Here is an 18,249-nt window from a genome sequence, read left to right on the forward strand (position 1 = left end):
GTAAGCTCTGTCTGTCTCTTTCACTCAGTCTGTCTCTTCCTGCCACCCCATCTCTCTCACATGAATGTAGTGTTGTGTCTATTGAATTAGTGTGACTCTTCCTCGGTTTTAATGCAAGGTTGGATTATCTGTGTAATTTAGGTCAGTACCTCTGACAGTGTATTAGACCTGAAGCTATGGTTCAAGCAGCCATTTACTCAAGAGTCAAATCCCAATACAGGAAAGCTTTTATATTGAGTCCTCTATACAGGATAGTAAATGTGCCTCGAAAGCATCAGTAACCAGAGCATATTGTACCTCTCGTAACTTCAACGTTGATGGATGTCACAATATGACCATAACAATGTAGAGTAGACAGAGACGGTTATCTGGGGGATTGACCTCTCTGCAGTCTACTATTGCCTTGTAACTCTTGTCTTTCCCCTGTCAAGAAGCTTTCTCTGCGCAGTTCGTGTTATCGTGATGGCTAGCCTTAAATGAAACGCTGGTCTCATTGGTTGCATCCCAGATGGCACCCTATTCCCTATATAGTGCACTTCTTTAGACCAGGGCCCATAGGGTCTGGTCTAAAGTAGTGCACTTTATAGAGAATAGGGTGCCATTTGGGACGCAGCCCTGGTCTTCCTCTTTGAGGTAATCAGTGAGTGCCGTTTGTAAGAGGGCCTTATCATGGCTGTGTGAGGGAGAGTGAGGGAGGGGTGGCAGGGTCTTGTAATGGCTGTGTGAGGGAGAGTGAGGGAAGGGGTGGCAGGGTCTTGTAATGGCTGTGTGAGGGAGAGTGAGGGAAGGGGTGGCAGGGTCTTGTAATGGCTGTGAGGGAGAGTAAGGAAGGGGTGGCAGGGTCTTGTAATAGCTGTGAGAGAGAGTGAGGGAGTGGTGGCAGGGTCTTGTAATGGCTGTGTGAGGGAGAGTGAGGGAAGGGGTGGCAGGGTCTTGTAATGGCTGTGTGAGGGAGAGTGAGGGAGGGGTGGCAGGGTCTTGTAATGGCTGTGTGAGGGAAAGTGAGGGAGGGGTGGCAGGGTCTTGTAATGGCTGTGTGGGGGAAAGTGAGGGAGGGGCGGCAGGGTCTTGTAATGGCTGTGTGAGGGAGAGTGAGGGAGGGGTGGCAGGGTCTTGTAATGGCTGTGTGAGGGAGAGTGAGGGAGGGGTGGCAGGGTCTTGTAATGGCTGTGTGAGGGAGAGTGAGGGAAGGGGTGGCAGGGTCTTGTAATAGCTGTGAGAGAGAGTGAGGGAGTGGTGGCAGGGTCTTGTAATGGCTGTGTGAGGGAGCGTGAGGGAAGGGGTGGCAGGGTCTTGTAATGGCTGTGTGAGGGAGAGTGAGGGAGGGGTGGCAGGGTCTTGTAATGGCTGTGAGGGAGAGTAAGGAAGGGGTGGCAGGGTCTTGTAATAGCTGTGAGAGAGAGTGAGGGAGTGGTGGCAGGGTCTTGTAATGGCTGTGTGAGGGAGAGTGAGGGAAGGGGTGGCAGGGTCTTGTAATGGCTGTGTGAGGGAGAGTGAGGGAGGGGTGGCAGGATCTTGTAATGGCTGTGTGAGGGAAAGTGAGGGAGGGGTGGCAAGGTCTTGTAATGGCTGTGTGAGGGAGAGTGAGGGAGGGGTGGCAGGGTCTTGTAATGGCTGTGTGAGGGAGAGTGAGGGAGGGGTGGCAGGGTCTTGTAATGGCTGTGTGAGGGAGAGTGAGGGATGGGTGGCAGCCCATTCTTCCTCTGCTTCTCTGTGGGAAAGGACTGATTTACGGTGCTATAGGGGCACACTGCACTTTAAAGCTGTTACAATACAGGCTCTGGCAGGAACCCTCTATATAGAACATGGAGAACTACTATAGCACTATAGAAATGCCACCCCCTGTATATGCTCTGTCAGTTACATTCAAACATGTACGCATGTGCATGCTCACACACCCACACTCACACGTACACTGACACTCAAACAAACACATATGCACACAAACAAACACATATGGCTTTGTTGTGAAAATGAATAAACCCCTTTAAAAAATGATTGCATTCTCTACACATAACCTATATACCTATTGTTGAGGAAACCACAATACCATTTTCCCACATACACCCTGCCCATACATCTATTCAAAAACGCAAATACAGTATATGCACAAGCGTAGACATACTGTATGTACACACAGTCTCAACAAAGCTTTGGTCCAAGGCTTTTCATGAGGCAAGACTGTGCAATCTATATGAACCAAGGCTGCAGTGCTCACATTGAAAAACATGGCTGTTCCACCTCCAAGGAGCAGACAGACAGCCACAAGCTGTTTGCAGCAACTTTGCAGCCTGTATGTGGAAATGAATGAAATAAATGGTTTGCTTAGATTTACGTCCGGTATCCAAAACCATTCCATTCCCTCTGTAGTTTACATTAAAATGCCTGTTTATATTGTGAACCACTGGCTCATATTTCACTCCAATTCTTAAATGTCAACTGTATTATTTATTGAATGCAAATATATGAGGGTCAATGTGACCTGCTCCAGTGCATTCTGGATTTGGGGTGATAACTGCATCCAACTGAGTTGAGATTATGTTAGCCACACAGGAGGTTGGTGGCACCTTAACTGGGGAGAAAGGGCTCATGGTAATGACTGGAGCGGAATCAGTGGAATGGTATCAAATGCATCAAACACATGGTTTCCAGGCGTTTCATACCATTCCATTTGTGCCGTTCCGGCCATTATTATGAGCCGTTCTCCCCTCAGCAGCCTCCACTGGTCAGCCATAAATATTGTAGGGTACATACTATAAATTCATAGAGGTATATTGAGGATAGTTTTGTAAACTAAAATATAAAAGCATTTGCTCTGGCCAATAGGACTGTCAGTCAGTCAGTCTACTTGTTTGTATTTGTACTCGTTCCATGTCATTATGTTCACTTTGCAGAACGAGAGCCAGCTTTCTTACCGTCTGTGTACTAATCAAAATAACAAACAACCTGTTTTATTATTAATCAATAAGGCCCGAGGGGGTATGGTATATGGCCAATTTACCACGATAAGGGCTGTTCTTAGGTACGACGCAACACGAGGTTGCTATTATAAACTGGTTACCAACATAATTAGAACATTACAAAACATTTTGGGGTCATACCCGTAGTATACTGTCTGATATACCACGGCTGTCAGCCAATCAGCATTCAGGGATCTAACCAGGCCGTTTATTATAATCAATATAACGTGATCACTTTTCCTCTGATAGTATAGTCATAATATCACAGTCAGAACATTTATATGGCAACATGCTTCTTCTTCATCATTCTTAAGGACTTGAAGTTTCTGTCAATGATATATGTAGACCTATTAAATTATTATGATTCACTAAACCAAGCACAAGGTGTATTCCGTACCATGTACTGTAGCTGGATAGCTGCTGTTTTCAATTTTCTTTTGCACAATTGATTGTAGGATATGTATATGCTGTGTTTACGATCACAGCGATATGAGTCCAATTAAGTTATGCTGTTTTCAGGCTGGCCCCCTGAGCATCCAGTTTATTCTCCATCAAATATAGTGAGATTATGTGAGCCAGATTGTTCAGAGACACAAGGCATTCACTACCCAATTTTAGGAAGAGCTATGGCTTGCATGGTTGCCCCTTTAAGTCATCACTAAGCTAAGGACCCTGGGACTAAACACCTCCCTCTTCAACTGTATCCTGGACTTCCTGACGGGCCGCCCCCAGGTGGTAAAGGTAGGTAACAACACATCCGCCACGCTGATCCTCAACACGGTGACCCCTCAGGGGTGCATACTCAGTCCCCTCCTGTACTCCCTGTTCACTCATGACTGCATGGCCAGGCACGACTCCAACACCATCATTAATTTTGCAGATGACACAACAGTGGTAGGCCTGATCAGATGTTATTTGTCACATGCACCGAATACAACTGGTGTAGACTTTACCTTGAAATGCTTGCTTGAGGAGTAAAATAAAATACACAAGAATGGAGCTATATATAGGGAGTACCAGTACCAGATCAACATGCAGAGGTACGAGGTATTTGAGGCAGATACAGTTGAAGTCGGAAGTTTACATACACCTTAGCCAAATACATTTAAACTCAGTTTTTCACAATTCGTGACATTTAATCCTAGTACAAATTCCCTGTCCTAGTAAAAATTCCATGTCTTAGGTCAGTTAGGATCACCACTTTATTTTAAGAATGTGAAATGTCAGAATAATAGTAGAGAGAATTAGTTATTTAAGCTTTTATTTATTTCATCACATTCCCAGTGGGTCAGACATTTACATACACTCAATTAGTATTTGGTAGCATTGCCTTTAAATTGTTTAACTTGGGTCAAACGTTTCGGGTAGCCTTCCACAAGCTTCCCACAATAAGATGGGTGAATTTTGGCCCATTCCTCCTGACAGAGCTGGTGTAACTGAGTCAGGTTTGTAGGCCTCCTTGCTCGCACACGCTTTTTCAGTTCTGCCCACACATTTTCTATAGGATTGAGGTCAGGGCTTTGTGATGGCCACTCCAATGACTGATGTCTTGAGATGTTGCTTCAATATATCCACATAATTTTCCTTCCTCATGATGCCATCTATTTTGTGAAGTGCACCAGTCCCTCCTGCAGCAAAGCACCCCCACAGCATGATGCTGCCAACCCCATGCTTCACGGTTGGGATGGTGTTCTTCGGCTTGCAAGCACCCCCTTTTTCCTCCAAACATAACGATGGTCATTATGGCCAAACAGTTCTATTTTTGTTTCATCCGACCAGAGGACATTTCTCCAAAAAGTACGATCTTTGTCCCTATGTGCAGTTGCAAACCGTAGTCTGGCTTTTTTATGGCGGTTTTGGAGCAGTGGCTTCTTCCTTGCTGAGCGGCCTTTCAGGTTATGTCGATATAGGACTCGTTTGACTGTGGATATACATACTTTTGTACCTGTTTCCTCCAGCATCTTCACAAGGTCCTTTGCTGTTGTTCTGGGATTGATTTGCACTTTTCACACTAAAGTACGTTCATCTCTAGGAGACAGAATGAGTCTCCTTCCAGAGCGGTATGACGGCTGCGTGGTCCCATGGTGTTTATACTTGCGTACTATTGTTTGTACAGATGAACGTGGTAGCTTCAGGCATTTGGATATTGCTCCCAAGGATGAACCAGACTTGTGGAGGTCTGCATTATTTTTTCTGAGGTCTTGGCTGATTTCTTTTGATTTTCCCATGATGTCAAGCAAAGAAGGTAGGCCTTGAAATACATCCACAGGTACACCTCCAATTGTCAATTAGCCCATCGGAAGCTTCTAAAGCCATGACGCCATGACGACTTGCCAAAACTATAGTTTGTTAACAAGAAATTAACAACAAGAAATTGGTGGAGTGGTTGAAAAACAAGTTTTAAGGACTCCAACCTAAGTGTATGTAAACTTCTGACTTTAACTGTATGTACATGAAGGCAGGGTATAGTGACCAGGCACCAGGCAGGATAGATTATAATAAGAGTAAAATAAAGAACAGAGTAGCAGCAGAAAATGATGAGTGTAAAAGTGTGTGTGTGTGTGTGTATGTAGTGTATGTGCATGTGTGTGGGTTTTGTGTGGGAGTGTCAATATAGTGTGTGTGAGTGAGTGTGTATATTGTGTGTACAATGCATTCGGAATGTATTCAGACCCCTTGACTTTTTCCACATTTTGTTACATTACAGCCTTATTCTAAAATGGATTAAATAAATTTTTTCCCTCATCAATCTACACACAATACCCCATAATGACAACCTCTCACTTTCGGTTATTCTGTCGCTATTTTTAAAACAAGACATAGAAAGTTGGTTGCAATTTCCTTTTATTCCACCAGAAAACAGAACAAATAATACAACAAATATTATGGTTAAACTCAAATATACAAATTGATAAAAAATTGTATAATCTTTGTAAAATATATCATAAATATGTCACACATGCGGCTAACAAAAATGTATGGAAATGTCTGCTCTACCCAAAATTACATCTAACTTATTGCAGTATTATCGCAAAAATGGAAGAGGCAAGTGGAAGGGGGAAAAAGTATAGAACTTGTCTGTCGCCCTGCATTAAAGACCAAAATTGGTAAAAAATACATGTGATAAACAAAAAGGTTTCATTTAAGGACCAACAAATTGACAGCTGTGCCATATAGATTGAAAAATAGTTGGGAAGAGATTTTCGATGTACCGATTCCATGGCACATGGTTTATGAACTGATACACAAAACGACGCCGGAATCCAAAACTTCTATTTAAATTATTATACAAAATTCTTGCAACCAATTTAAATTATTATACAAAATTCTTACAACCAATAGATTGTTATGTACTGTATATGGGGATACAACCAACCCAGATTTAGTGTGAAGAGACAGAATCATTAGATCATTTGTTTTGGTACTGTCCATATGTAGCTTGTTTTTGGTCGCAGTTTCAGGAATGGCTGAAGAATTGTAACATTTACCTGGAGCTAACCCTGCAGATAGCACTACTGGGTAATTTGAAAAGTCATAGTCAATTGATCAATAATATAATAATACTCTTAGCAAAAAAAAATAGATTTAATTTACAATCTGTGGAAACTATGAGAATAGAAAGGTTCAGAACTTTTGTTAAACATCACAGCACAGTTGGAAAAAATATGGCAAATTGAAAAAATGGATGGTGTTCAGAGATAGATGGGAGGGGTTGAGTGGAGCTGAAGGGTGGGACTAAAAATAACAAGATAACTAATGTAAAATATACTGTCCGTAAAATATATATAGGTTCAGAACATTTGTGAAACCGCACAGTTAAAAATATATGGCAAATAGAAATCAAAACTGGATGGTCTTCAGAGATATATGAGAGAGGTTGAGGGTAGCTGAAGGATGTATGGGGGATTAGAAATTATGCAGACAATTACATTGATGGAAGCCACAATCTATTTGCAATATTAAAGCTGATCTAACCCCCCAAAAATAAAAAACCCTCTGAAAGATTAATCAAGCGGAGAGTTATTAAAGTTGGACACAAACACAAAATAATGTCTCTCTAAGACTCAAATGCTGCCGTGAGACTTCTCCCTCACATCTGCCCATGGATTAGGTCTATGTTCCAAGTGGCACCCTATTCCCTACAGATGTAGGATCTTAATTTGAGCCAGTTTGCTACAGCTGTAAAATAATTATGCAGCAACAGGAAATGTGAATTATTATGTAGAATATAATTAAAGCTGCAATACGACCCGACCAAATTCACATAGAAATGTGAGTTATAGATCTGTCATTCTCATCGAAAGCAAGTATAAGAAACGGTAGATCTGTTCTATGTGCGCAATTTCTATGCTTCCCGTTAAGTCTTGTTTTTGAGTCTTTTACGTTTGGTTTTGTACACCAGCTTCAAACAGCTGAAAATACAATATTGTTGGTTATTGAAAATATATTTAACAGCGGTTTAGATGGTACAATGATTCTCTACACATTGCTTGTTTTGTCACATAAACTGAAATTAGGTGAACTATTAGAATTTTAGCAACCAGGAAATAGCAGAGCGATTTCTGCATATTGCACCTTTTAATTAGAATTTCTGTAGGGTTTAATATGTTTTTCGTTAGGGCAAATCAAGTCAGAAATTTCAATGTGGAAATTACAAACTTTAGAAGCCTTTTTAAAACTCAAATACACTACTTTGTTTGCATTTCCTGATCCTACATCTGTATACTGGACTACTTTTGACCAGAGTCCCTACTTTTGAACCTTGACCCTGGGGAATAGAGTGCCATTTGGAACATTTACATTACATTTAAGTCATTTAGCAGACGCTCTTATCCAGAGCGACTTACAGTTAGTGAATACATATTTTTTTTATACTGGCCCCCCGTGGGAATCGAACCCACAACCCTGGCGTTGCAAACGCCATGCTCTATCAACTGAGCTACATCCCTGCCGGCCATTCCCTCCCCTACCCTGGACAACGCTGGGCCAATTGTGCGCCGCCCATGAGTCTCCCGGTCGCGGCCGGCTGCGACAGAGCCTGGATTCGAACCAGGATCTCTAGTGGCACAGTTAGCACTGCGATGCAGTGCCTTAGACCACTGCGCCACTCAGGAGCTTTAAGCATTTACTTTACAGATAGGTATGGGCCAAACTGCCTCTGCCACGGAGAGAGCTCAGTTAATCAATACCAATAGATGGATATTTATTTGTTTATGAAGCTTGACCTCAAGACCTCTTAATCGTGCCTCATCCCATCTCTCTTCTCAACTAATCTGACATCATACAAATAACCTCTACATAATTTATGTGTTAAAGTGACACACATTCATCATTTGCAGAAGTCCGTGCAGCGTGCTCTCTCTCTCTCTCTCTCTCTCTCTCTCTCTCTCTCTCTCTCTCTCTCTCTCAATGATGTTGTAGCCTCTAGGTACATCCCAAATTACTATTCCCTATATAGTTCACTACTTTTGCCAGGGCCTATAAGGTTCTGATCAAAAGTAGTGCACTATGTAGGGATTAGGGTGCCATTTGGGACGCATCCTCTCTTTCCACTATAACCAGCTTCTCCGAAGAATGTCTAATACATATTTAATTACAGAGTGCATTTGCTTCACTCATTTATTCTTCCCTGGCACCACAGTACTGCACTTTCAAATACTATTTGAAGTACAGGTAGCTGTGTTTGATTAAGCTTGCCTGGTGCAATGGAGCCATTAGTAAAGTCCCAAAACTTCAAACACCACCCATCTGGCAGTCCAGGCAGGCTAAAGCAAATGCTTAAAGTATTTGAACGATTTCAAGTAGTATTTGAACCCAGGTTTGTTTATTACTGCAAGACAACTATTTTCTTCTGTTGTGAGGTTGCGGACTGTAAAGATGGATCCACTAATTTGGACCTGCTGGAGTTCATATAGCATTAATTATGACCCGCTATCAACCATACGGGCTAAAGAAAGAAGCCCAATAAGTGATGATGCATAATTTAAAAAAAACGTTTTTTAAAAGTTCTGCATCATCCCTTATTGGGCTTCTTTCTTTAGCCTGTATGGTTGGTATGGTATACTGTACAAGACAGTCCCCAACAAGAATATAATGACCTCCAAATGCTCTTTCTTCCCACTGTGAAGTTCATGGGTTCTCTGTGTGGCTGTGTGCATCCTAAATGGCACTCTATTCCCTATATAGTGCTCTACTTCAAAAGTAGTGCACTATGTAGGGAAGAGAGTGCCAGACACGTCCCGAGTCTCATGCCTGAAGTTCAGTTAAAAAGCTACTGTATTTTAAAACATTGAAACACAGAGCCTTCAAGACACCTGCCCTGTACAACCTTATGACGTCTGTCTTCTCAAAGCCAGCACACTCATGTATCTTCATTTTCACTTGGTATGAGCCATGGATTGTGATGAATGTTTTTTTCCCCCGAGTCAATTTCATGCTGACCATACCGCCCGTGTTGCGTGTGCAATCATTGCAAAATAAATGTACACATACATGTTATTCAATCATTTCATGCAAACTGCTCACACTCGTAAACGGGCTTCTGCGTAGCCAGACGCTAAAATAGAACTTGGTTCTATTTTAGATGCTTGCCCCGCTGCAAGTCCTGCCTCTACCATCTCCTCATTGTTCTTTAGGAGCATATACCCACGTGGGTGATTGAAAGATGAACGAGGGCCACACTAGAGTCCATTTCATGGTGGTAATGCACCTTAAAGTTGGTTGCCGACTGCCATATAAAATCAGAAGAAGAAGAAGAAACTGTTGATTAATTGTCGGAGTAGAGAACACACAATTTTGTATGACTCAACATGGGTCAAAATTCTACAAAGATCCAGCAAAAAAAAGGACCATATGCATTTCAGGTAAAACAACAAAACAATGTTTATTTTCCAGGACAAATTAGCTAGCAATAGCAAGCTAGCTAAATGCCCATGAATGTTTCATGTGTGTTTCGACCTGTCCCTAAATTAATATATACTGAACAAAAATGTAAACGCAACATGTAAATTTTTGTTCCCATGTTTCATGAGCTAAAATAAGAGATCCCAGAAATTTTCCATACGCAGAAAAAGCTTATTTCTCTCAGATTTTGTGCACAAATCTGTTCACATCTCTGTTAGTGAGCATTTCTCCTTCGCCAAGATAATCCATTCATCTGACAGGTGTGGCATATCAAGAAGCTGATTAAACAGCATGATCATTACACAGGTGCACCTGTTTTGAAGGAGCAAGCAATTGGCATGCTGACTGCAGGAATGTCCACCAGAACTGTTGCCATAGAATTTAATGTTAATTTCTCTACCATAAGCTACCTCAACATCGGTTTAGAGAATTTGGCAGTACGTCCAACTGGCCTCACAACCGCAGACCACGTGTAACCACGCCAGTCCAGGACCTCCACATCCAGCTTCTTCACCTGCAGGATCGTCTGAGACCAGCCATCTGGAGAGCTGATGAAACGGAGGAATATTTCTGTCTGTAATAAAGCCCTTTTGTGGGGAAAAACTAATTCTGATTGGCTGGGCCTAGCTACCCAGTGAGTGGGCCTGGCTCCCAAGTGGGTGGGCCTATGCCCTCCCAGGCCCACCCATGGTTGCGCCCCTGCCCAGTCATGTGAAACCCATAGATTAGGGCCAAATTAATTTATTTCAATTGACTGATTTCCTTGTATGAACTTGTAACTCAGTAAAATCATGTCTAGGAGCAACAACGACTCAGCCACGAAGTGGTAGGCCACACAAGCTCACAGAACGGGACCGCTGAGTGCTGAAGCACGTTGCACGTAAAAATCATCTGTCGTCGGTTGCAACACTCACTACCGAGTTCCAAACTGCCTCTGGAAGCAACGTCAGCACAATAACTGTTTTGTCGGGAGCTTCATGAAATGGGTTTCCATGGCCGAGCAGCCACACACAAGCCTGGAGTGGTGTAAAGCTGGAGTGGTGTAAAGCTGGAGTGGTGTAAAGCTCGCCGCAATTGGACTCTAGAGCAGTGGAAATGCGTTCGCTGAAGTAATGAATCACGCTTCACCATCTGGCAGTCCTGACGAATATGGGTTTGGCGGATGCCAGGAGAATGCTACCTGCCCGAATGCATAGTGCAAACTGTAAAGTTTGATGTAGGAGGAATAATGGTCTGTGGCTGTTTTTCATGGTTTGGGCTAGGCCCCTTAGATCCAGTGAAGGGAAATCTTAACTCTACAGCATACAATGACATTCTAGACAATTCTGTGCTTCCAACTTTGTGGAAACAGTTTGAGGAAGGCCCTTTCCTGTTTCAGCATAAAAATGCCCCCGTGCACAAAGCGAGGTCCACAGAAATGGTTTGTCGAGATCATTGTGGAAGAACTTGACTGGCCTGCACAAAGCCTCAACCCCATCGAAGACCTTTGGGATGAATTGGAATGCCGACTGCGAGCCAGGCCTAATAGCCCAACATCAGTGCCCGACCTCACTAATGCTCTTGTGGCTGAATGGAAGAACGCCCCCGCAGCAATGTTCTAACATCTAGTGGAAAGCCTTCCCAGAAGAGTGGAGGCTGTTATAGCAGCAAACGGGGGACCAACTCCATATTAATGCCCATGATTTTGGAATGAGATGTTCGACAAGCAGGTGTCCACATACTTTTTTTTCATGTAGTGTATGAGCCAGCCTCCCTTCACCAGTCTCCACTGCTTGAAACGTTCAGTATTTCCTTATTCTAGCATTGCCTGTCCTAGAAAGGAAAACACTTTCACTTCTACCAGACTATTAGCTGAACACATTTTCCTCTGTGATTCATGGATGTTTTTCTTTCTGTCTCTCTGTTGTTGTTTTCCAGGTAGAAGTGTCTCTCCTGGTCCTGAGAGCCACACGGTCGTGTCACTGGGTAGTCTTCTAGATGACCAACACTGGCACCACGTAGCCATCGAGCACTTTAGCGGCCACCTCAACTTCACTGTGGATAAAAGCTCTCAGCACATCCAGGTCCCTGCAGAACTCAGTTCTTCTGAGATAAACGAGGTGTGTTGTCTGTGACCTGTGGTGTGTTGCCTGTGACCTGTTTCTCAAATCATTCCACACACACACAGACTCTCTCACACACACACACAACCATTCCTGCATGCTTGCTCTTCTAAATATCACCCTGGATTTGTCTCTAACAGATGCGTTCACAGATACTGTACAACCTAGACACACAGGAGACAAACACTCAAAATAAATATAGCTTTGTAGAACGGCTGTTGATTATGCCATTGAATTCTCTACAAGAGGGATTCATTCAAGGCCGCACCGTAGAATAGGCTAATGAAGCTAATAGAGCTTTAATGGCGCCGGAGAAGATGGCTGCCGTTTTACAGCCCTCTAACCAATTGGACTATTATGTGTGTTTTTTCGCGTTATTTGTAATTTATTCTGTACATAATGTTTCTGGCACCGTCTCTTATGACCAAAAAGAGCCTCTGGATATCAGGACAGCGATTACTCACCTCGTATTGGACAAAGATTTTTTCTTCAACGAGTCGGACGCAAAGGATATCCTACAGACACCCGACAAGGCCCAAATCCCTGTCATTCGCATGAGAAAGAGACAGCGATATCGTGGACGTAGGTCGGGGTGCCTTGTAAGGACAGCGAGCGAGTAAACTGCCTCTTCCATCAATCCTATTAGCCAATGTTCAATCATTTGAAAATAAATTGGACGACCTAAGATTAAGGTTATCCTACCAACGGGACATTAAAAACTGTAATATCTTATGTTTCACTGAGTCGTGGCTGAACGGCGACATGGATAACATACAGCTGGCGGGATATTTGTTTTAAACATTTTTTGTTTAAAACAATCCAAAGCGACTTACAGTTAGTATCTCCCTTACTAACTTTAAGCATCAGTTGTCAGAGCAGCTTACCGATCACTGCACCTGTACACAGCCATTCTGAAATTAGCCCACCCAACTACCTCATCCCCATATTATTATTTATTTTGCTAATTTGCACCCCAGTATCTCTATTTGCACATCATCTTTTGCACATCTATCATTCCAGTGTTAATATAAAATTGTAATTATTTTGCACTATGGCCTATTTATTGCCTTACCTCCATAACTTACTACATTTGCACACACTGTATATATATTTTCTGTTGTATTTTTGACTTTATGTTTTGTTTACAGCATATAATAATAATATAATAATATGCCATTTAGCAGACGCTTTTATCCAAAGCGACTTACAGTCATGCGTGCATACATTATTTTTTTTTGTGTATGCCCTCCATATGTAACTCTGTGTTGTTGTTTTTATCTCACTGTTTTGCTTTATCTTGGCCAGGTCGCAGTTGTAAATGAGAACTTGTTCTCAACTGGCTTACCTGGTTAAATAAAGGTGAAATAAATAAAAGAGTATCTCATGATAAACTGTAGACCACACATCTATATTTTTCGTAGCTGTCTATTTACCACCACAAACCGATGCTGGCACTAAGATTGCACTCAATGAGCTGTATAAGGCCATAAGTAAACAGGAAAATGCTCATCCAGAGGCAGTGCTCCTAGTGCCCGGGGACTTTAATGCAGGGACACTTAAAACCTTTCTACCTAATTTCTACCAGCATGTTAAATGTGCAACCAGAGGAAAAAAATCTCTAGACCACTTTTACTCCACACACAGAGACACGTTCAAAGCTCTCCCTCGCCCTCCATTTGGCAAATCTGACCATAACTCTATCCTCCTGATTCCTGCTTATAAGCAAAAACTAAAGCAGGAAGCACCAGTGACTCAGTTAATAAGGAAGTGGTCAGATGACGCAGATGCTAAGCTACAGGACTGTTTTGCTAGCACAGACTGGAATATGTTCCGGGATTCTTCCGATAGCATTGAGGAGTACACCACATCAGTCACTGGCTTCATCAATAAGTGCATCGATGACATCGTCCCCACAGTGACCGTACGTACATACCCCAACCAGAAGCCATGGATTACAGGCAACATCCGCACTGAGCTAAAGGGTAGAGCTGCCGCTTTCAAGGAGCGGGACTCTAACCCGGAGGCTTATAAGAAATCCCGCTATGCCCTCCGACGAACCATCAAACAGGCAAAGAGTCAATAGAGGACTAAGATTGAATCATACTACACCAGCTCTGACACTCGTCGGATGTGGCAGGGCTTGAAAACTATTACAGACTACAAAGGGAAGCACAGCCGCGAGCTGCCCAGTGACACAAGCCTACCAGATGAGCTAAATCACTTCTATGCTCGCTTCAAGGCAAGCAACACTGAAGCATGCATGAGAGCATCAGCTGTTCCGGATGACTATGTGATCACGCTCTCCGTAGCCGATGTGAGTAAGACTTTTAAGCAGGTCAACATTCACAAGGCCGCAGGGCCAGACAGATTACCAGGACGTGTATTCCGAGCATGAGCTGACCAACTGGCAAGTGTCTTCACTGACATTTTCAACATGTCCCTGACTGAGTCTGTAATACCAACATGTTTCAAGCAGACCACCGTAGTCCCTGTGCCCAAGAACACTAAGATAACCTGCCTAAATGATTACCAACCCGTAGCACACACGTCTGTAGCCATGAAGTGCTTTGAAAGGCTGGTCATGGCTCACATCATCACCATTATACCAGAAACCCTAGACCCACTCCAATTTGCATACCGCCCCAACAGATCCACAGATTATGCAATCTCTATTGCACTCCACACTGCCCTTTCCCACCTGGACAAGAGGAACACCTACTTGAGAATGCTATTCATTGACTACAGCTCAGCGTTCAACACCATAGTGCCCTCAAAGCTCATCACTAAGCTAAGAACCCTGGGACTAAATACCTCCCTCTGCAACTGGATCCTGGACTTCCTGATGGGCCGCCCCCAGGTGGTAAGGGTAGGTAACAACACATATGCCACACTGATCCTCAACATGGGGGCCCCTCAGGGGTGCATGCTCAGTCCCCTCCTGTAATCCCTGTTCACCCATGACTGCATGGCCAGGCACGACTCCAACACCATCATTAAGGTTGCAGATGACACAACAGTGGTAGGCCTGATCACCGACAACGATGAGACAGCCTATAGGGAGGAGGTCAGAGACCTGGCCGTGTGGTGCCAGTTTAACAACCTCTCCCTCAACGTGATCAAGACAAAGGAGATGATTGTGGACTACAGGACAAAAAAGAGGACTGAGCATGCCCCAATTCTCATTGACGGGGCTGTAGTGGAACAGGTTGAGAGCTTCAAGTTCCTTGGGGTCCACATCACCAACAAACTATCATGGTCCAAACACACCAAGACAGTTGTGAAGAGGGCACGACAAAGCCTATTCCCCCTCAGGAGACAGAAAATATTTGGCATGGGTCCTCAGATCCTCAAAAAGTTATACAGCTGCACCATTGAGAGCATCCTGACTGGTTGCATCACCGCCTGGTATGGCAACTGCTCGGCCTCCGACCGCAAGGCACTATAGAGGGTAGTGCGTACGGCCCAGTACATCATTGGGGCCAAGCCTCCTGCCATCCAGGACCTCTATACCAGGCGTTGTCAAAGACTCCAGCCACCCTAGTCATAGACTGTTCTCTCTGCTACCGCACGGCAAGCGGTACCGGAGTGCCAAGTCTAGGTCCAAAAGGCTTCTTAACAGCTTCTACCCCCAAGCCATAAGACTCCTGAACAGCTAATCATGGCTACCCAGACTATTTTCATTGCCCCCCCCCCACCCCACCCCAACCCCCTCTTTTATGCTGCTGCTACTCTGTTTATTATTTATGCATAGACACTTTAACTCTACCCACATCTACATATTACCTCAATTACCTCGACTAACCGGTGTCCCCGCACATTGACTCTGTACCGGTACCCCCTGTATATAGCCTCCCTACTGTTATTTTATTTTACTGCTGCTCTTTAATTATTTGCTTTTATTTTTATTTTTTACTTTCTATTTTTTACTGAACACTTATTTTTTATTTTCTTGAAAACTGCATTGATGTTTAAGGGCTTTTAAGTAAGCATTTCACTGTAAGATCTACACCTGTTGTATTCAGCGCATGTGGCAAATAAAATTGGATTTGATTTGAATAAGATTAACCCAACCTCCATACAATATTTATAGACTGTTTTAATACATGAAATCCTTTTCTATTGAAATCGAAACACAGTTGAACTACTGGTCATAGTTTACATGAGTCCTATTGAGACAGTTATGTGTATATTGCCATTGTTGTCCTTACCTGAATACACAGAATGGGATAATTTCTCTGCTCTGCTCTACTCTACTCTGCTTTACTCTACTCTACTCTGCTCTACTCTGCCCTGCTCTGCTCTGCTCTGCTCTACTCTGTTATTCTCTTCTACTCTGCTCTACTCTACTCTTCTGCGCTCTACCCTGATCTGCTCTACTCTGCTCTACTCTACTCTACTCTTCTCTTCTACTCTAATCTACTCTGCTCTTCTACTATGCTCTACTCTACTCTACTCTGTTCTTCTCTTCTACTCTGCTCTTTTCTTCTACTCTACTCTGCTCTACTCTATCCTGCTCTGCTCTACCCTGCTCTACTCTACTCTTCTACATTTACATTTACGTTATTTAGCAGACGCTCTTATCCAGAGCGACTTACAAATTGCACTCTACCCTGCTCTGCTCTGCTCTACACTGCTCTGCTCTGCTCTACTTTACTCTACTCTACCCTGTTCTACTTTACTCTACTCTACTCTACCCTGCTCTGCCCTTCTACTCTACTCTGCTGTTCTCTTCTGCTCTGCTCTGCTCTGCTCTACTCTGCTCTACTCTATCCTGCTCTGCTCTGCTCTGCTCTACCCTTCTCTACTCTAGTATTCTGCGCTCTACCCTGCTCTGCTCTGCTCTACTCTGCTCTACCCTGGAACGGCAGGTAGCTTAGTGGTTAAGAGCATTGTGCCAGTAACTGAAAGGTCGCTGGTTCTAATCCCCGAGCCGACTAGGTGAAAAACCTGTCGATGTGCCCTTGAGCAAGGCACTTAACCCTAATTGCTCCTGTAAGTCGCTCTGGATAAGAGCGTCTGCTAAATGACCTATTATTATCTTCTACTCTGCTCTACTCTACTCTTCTACTCTATTCTGCTCTTCTCTACTCTACTCTGCTCTGTTCTACTTTACTCTACTCTACTCTACTCTACCCTGCTCTGCCCTTCTACTCTACTCTGCTGTTCTCTTCTGCTCTGCTCTACTCTACTCTTCTACTCTACTCTACTCTACCCTGCTCTACTCTTCTGCGCTCTACCCTGCTCTGCTCTGCTCTGCTCTACTCTTCTATCCTGCTCTGCTCTGCTCTACCCTGCTCTACTCTAGTCTTCTGTGCTCTGCTCTGCTCTACTCTTCTGCGCACTGCTCTGCTCTACCCTGCTCTACTCCAGTCTTCTGCGCTCTGCTCTACTCTGCTCTACCCTGCTCTACTCTTCTGCGCTCTACCCTGCTCTGCTCTACTCTACTCTTCTCTTCTACTCTATTCTACTCTACTCTGCTCTACTCTACTCTGCTCTACTCTGCTCTACTCTGCTGTTCACTTCTGCTCTGCTCTACTCTACTCTTCTCTTCTGATCTACTCTGCTCTGCTCTACTCTGCTCTACTCTATTCTGCTCTACTCTACTCTACTCTGCTGTTCTCTTCTGCTCTGCTCTACTCTGCTCTACTCTATGCTACTCTGCTCTACCCTGCTCTACTCTAATCTTTTGCACTCTGCTCTACTCTACTCTGCTCTACCGTGTTCTACTCTTCTGCACTCTACCCTGCTCTGCTCTGCTCTACTCTGCTCTACTCTTCTCTTCTACTCTGCTCTACTCAACTCTGCCATTCTACTCTACTCTACTCTGCTCTGCTCTTTTACTCTACTCTGCTCTGATCTACTCAACTCTGCTCTTCTACTCTACTCTGCTCTGCTCTGCCCTTCTACTGTACTTTACTTTACTTGGCCTTTTTATTCCTCCCTAAACATATGCCATTGATGAACCATTTCCAATCCCATTCTCTCTATCACCACGTGTTGAAGGTGTTTCTATATCATAATCCCATGTCATAATAATATACTGTAGATAAGAACATGTTGGAATATTAACTTTGGCTTGATGTTCTTTCACAAGATTAGCTTTGGTGGCGTCCAGTGCCATGGAAGTCAGAGGGTTATGTCCAGGAGGAACTTCCATGGGTGCCTTGAGAACCTGCTCTGGAACAATGTGAACGTAATAGATCTGGCCAAGCACCAACAGCAAGACTCCATCATGGTACGTTTGAAAAAGGGGAGGGAACACTGTTCTATATCGCTCTCCAACC

The 18,249-nt window shown here is 43.6% G+C and overlaps 1 protein-coding gene across 2 annotated transcripts in view; it reads left to right on the forward strand.

The window, feature by feature from the left end:
• Positions 1 to 18,249, forward strand: part of cntnap3 (contactin associated protein family member 3) — a 218,777-nt gene that overhangs the window by 81,688 nt on the left and 118,840 nt on the right. For both annotated transcript variants that reach the window (XM_041885548.1, XM_041885549.1), the window contains exons 6-7: positions 11,781 to 11,962; positions 18,060 to 18,200. In XM_041885548.1, the coding sequence (XP_041741482.1) occupies positions 11,781 to 11,962; positions 18,060 to 18,200 (323 nt within the window). The remainder of the gene's footprint in view (positions 1 to 11,780; positions 11,963 to 18,059; positions 18,201 to 18,249) is intronic.

The sequence above is a fragment of the Coregonus clupeaformis genome, chromosome 9 (assembly GCF_020615455.1).
Source record: "Coregonus clupeaformis isolate EN_2021a chromosome 9, ASM2061545v1, whole genome shotgun sequence".
NCBI classification, from domain to species: Eukaryota; Metazoa; Chordata; class Actinopteri; order Salmoniformes; family Salmonidae; genus Coregonus; species Coregonus clupeaformis.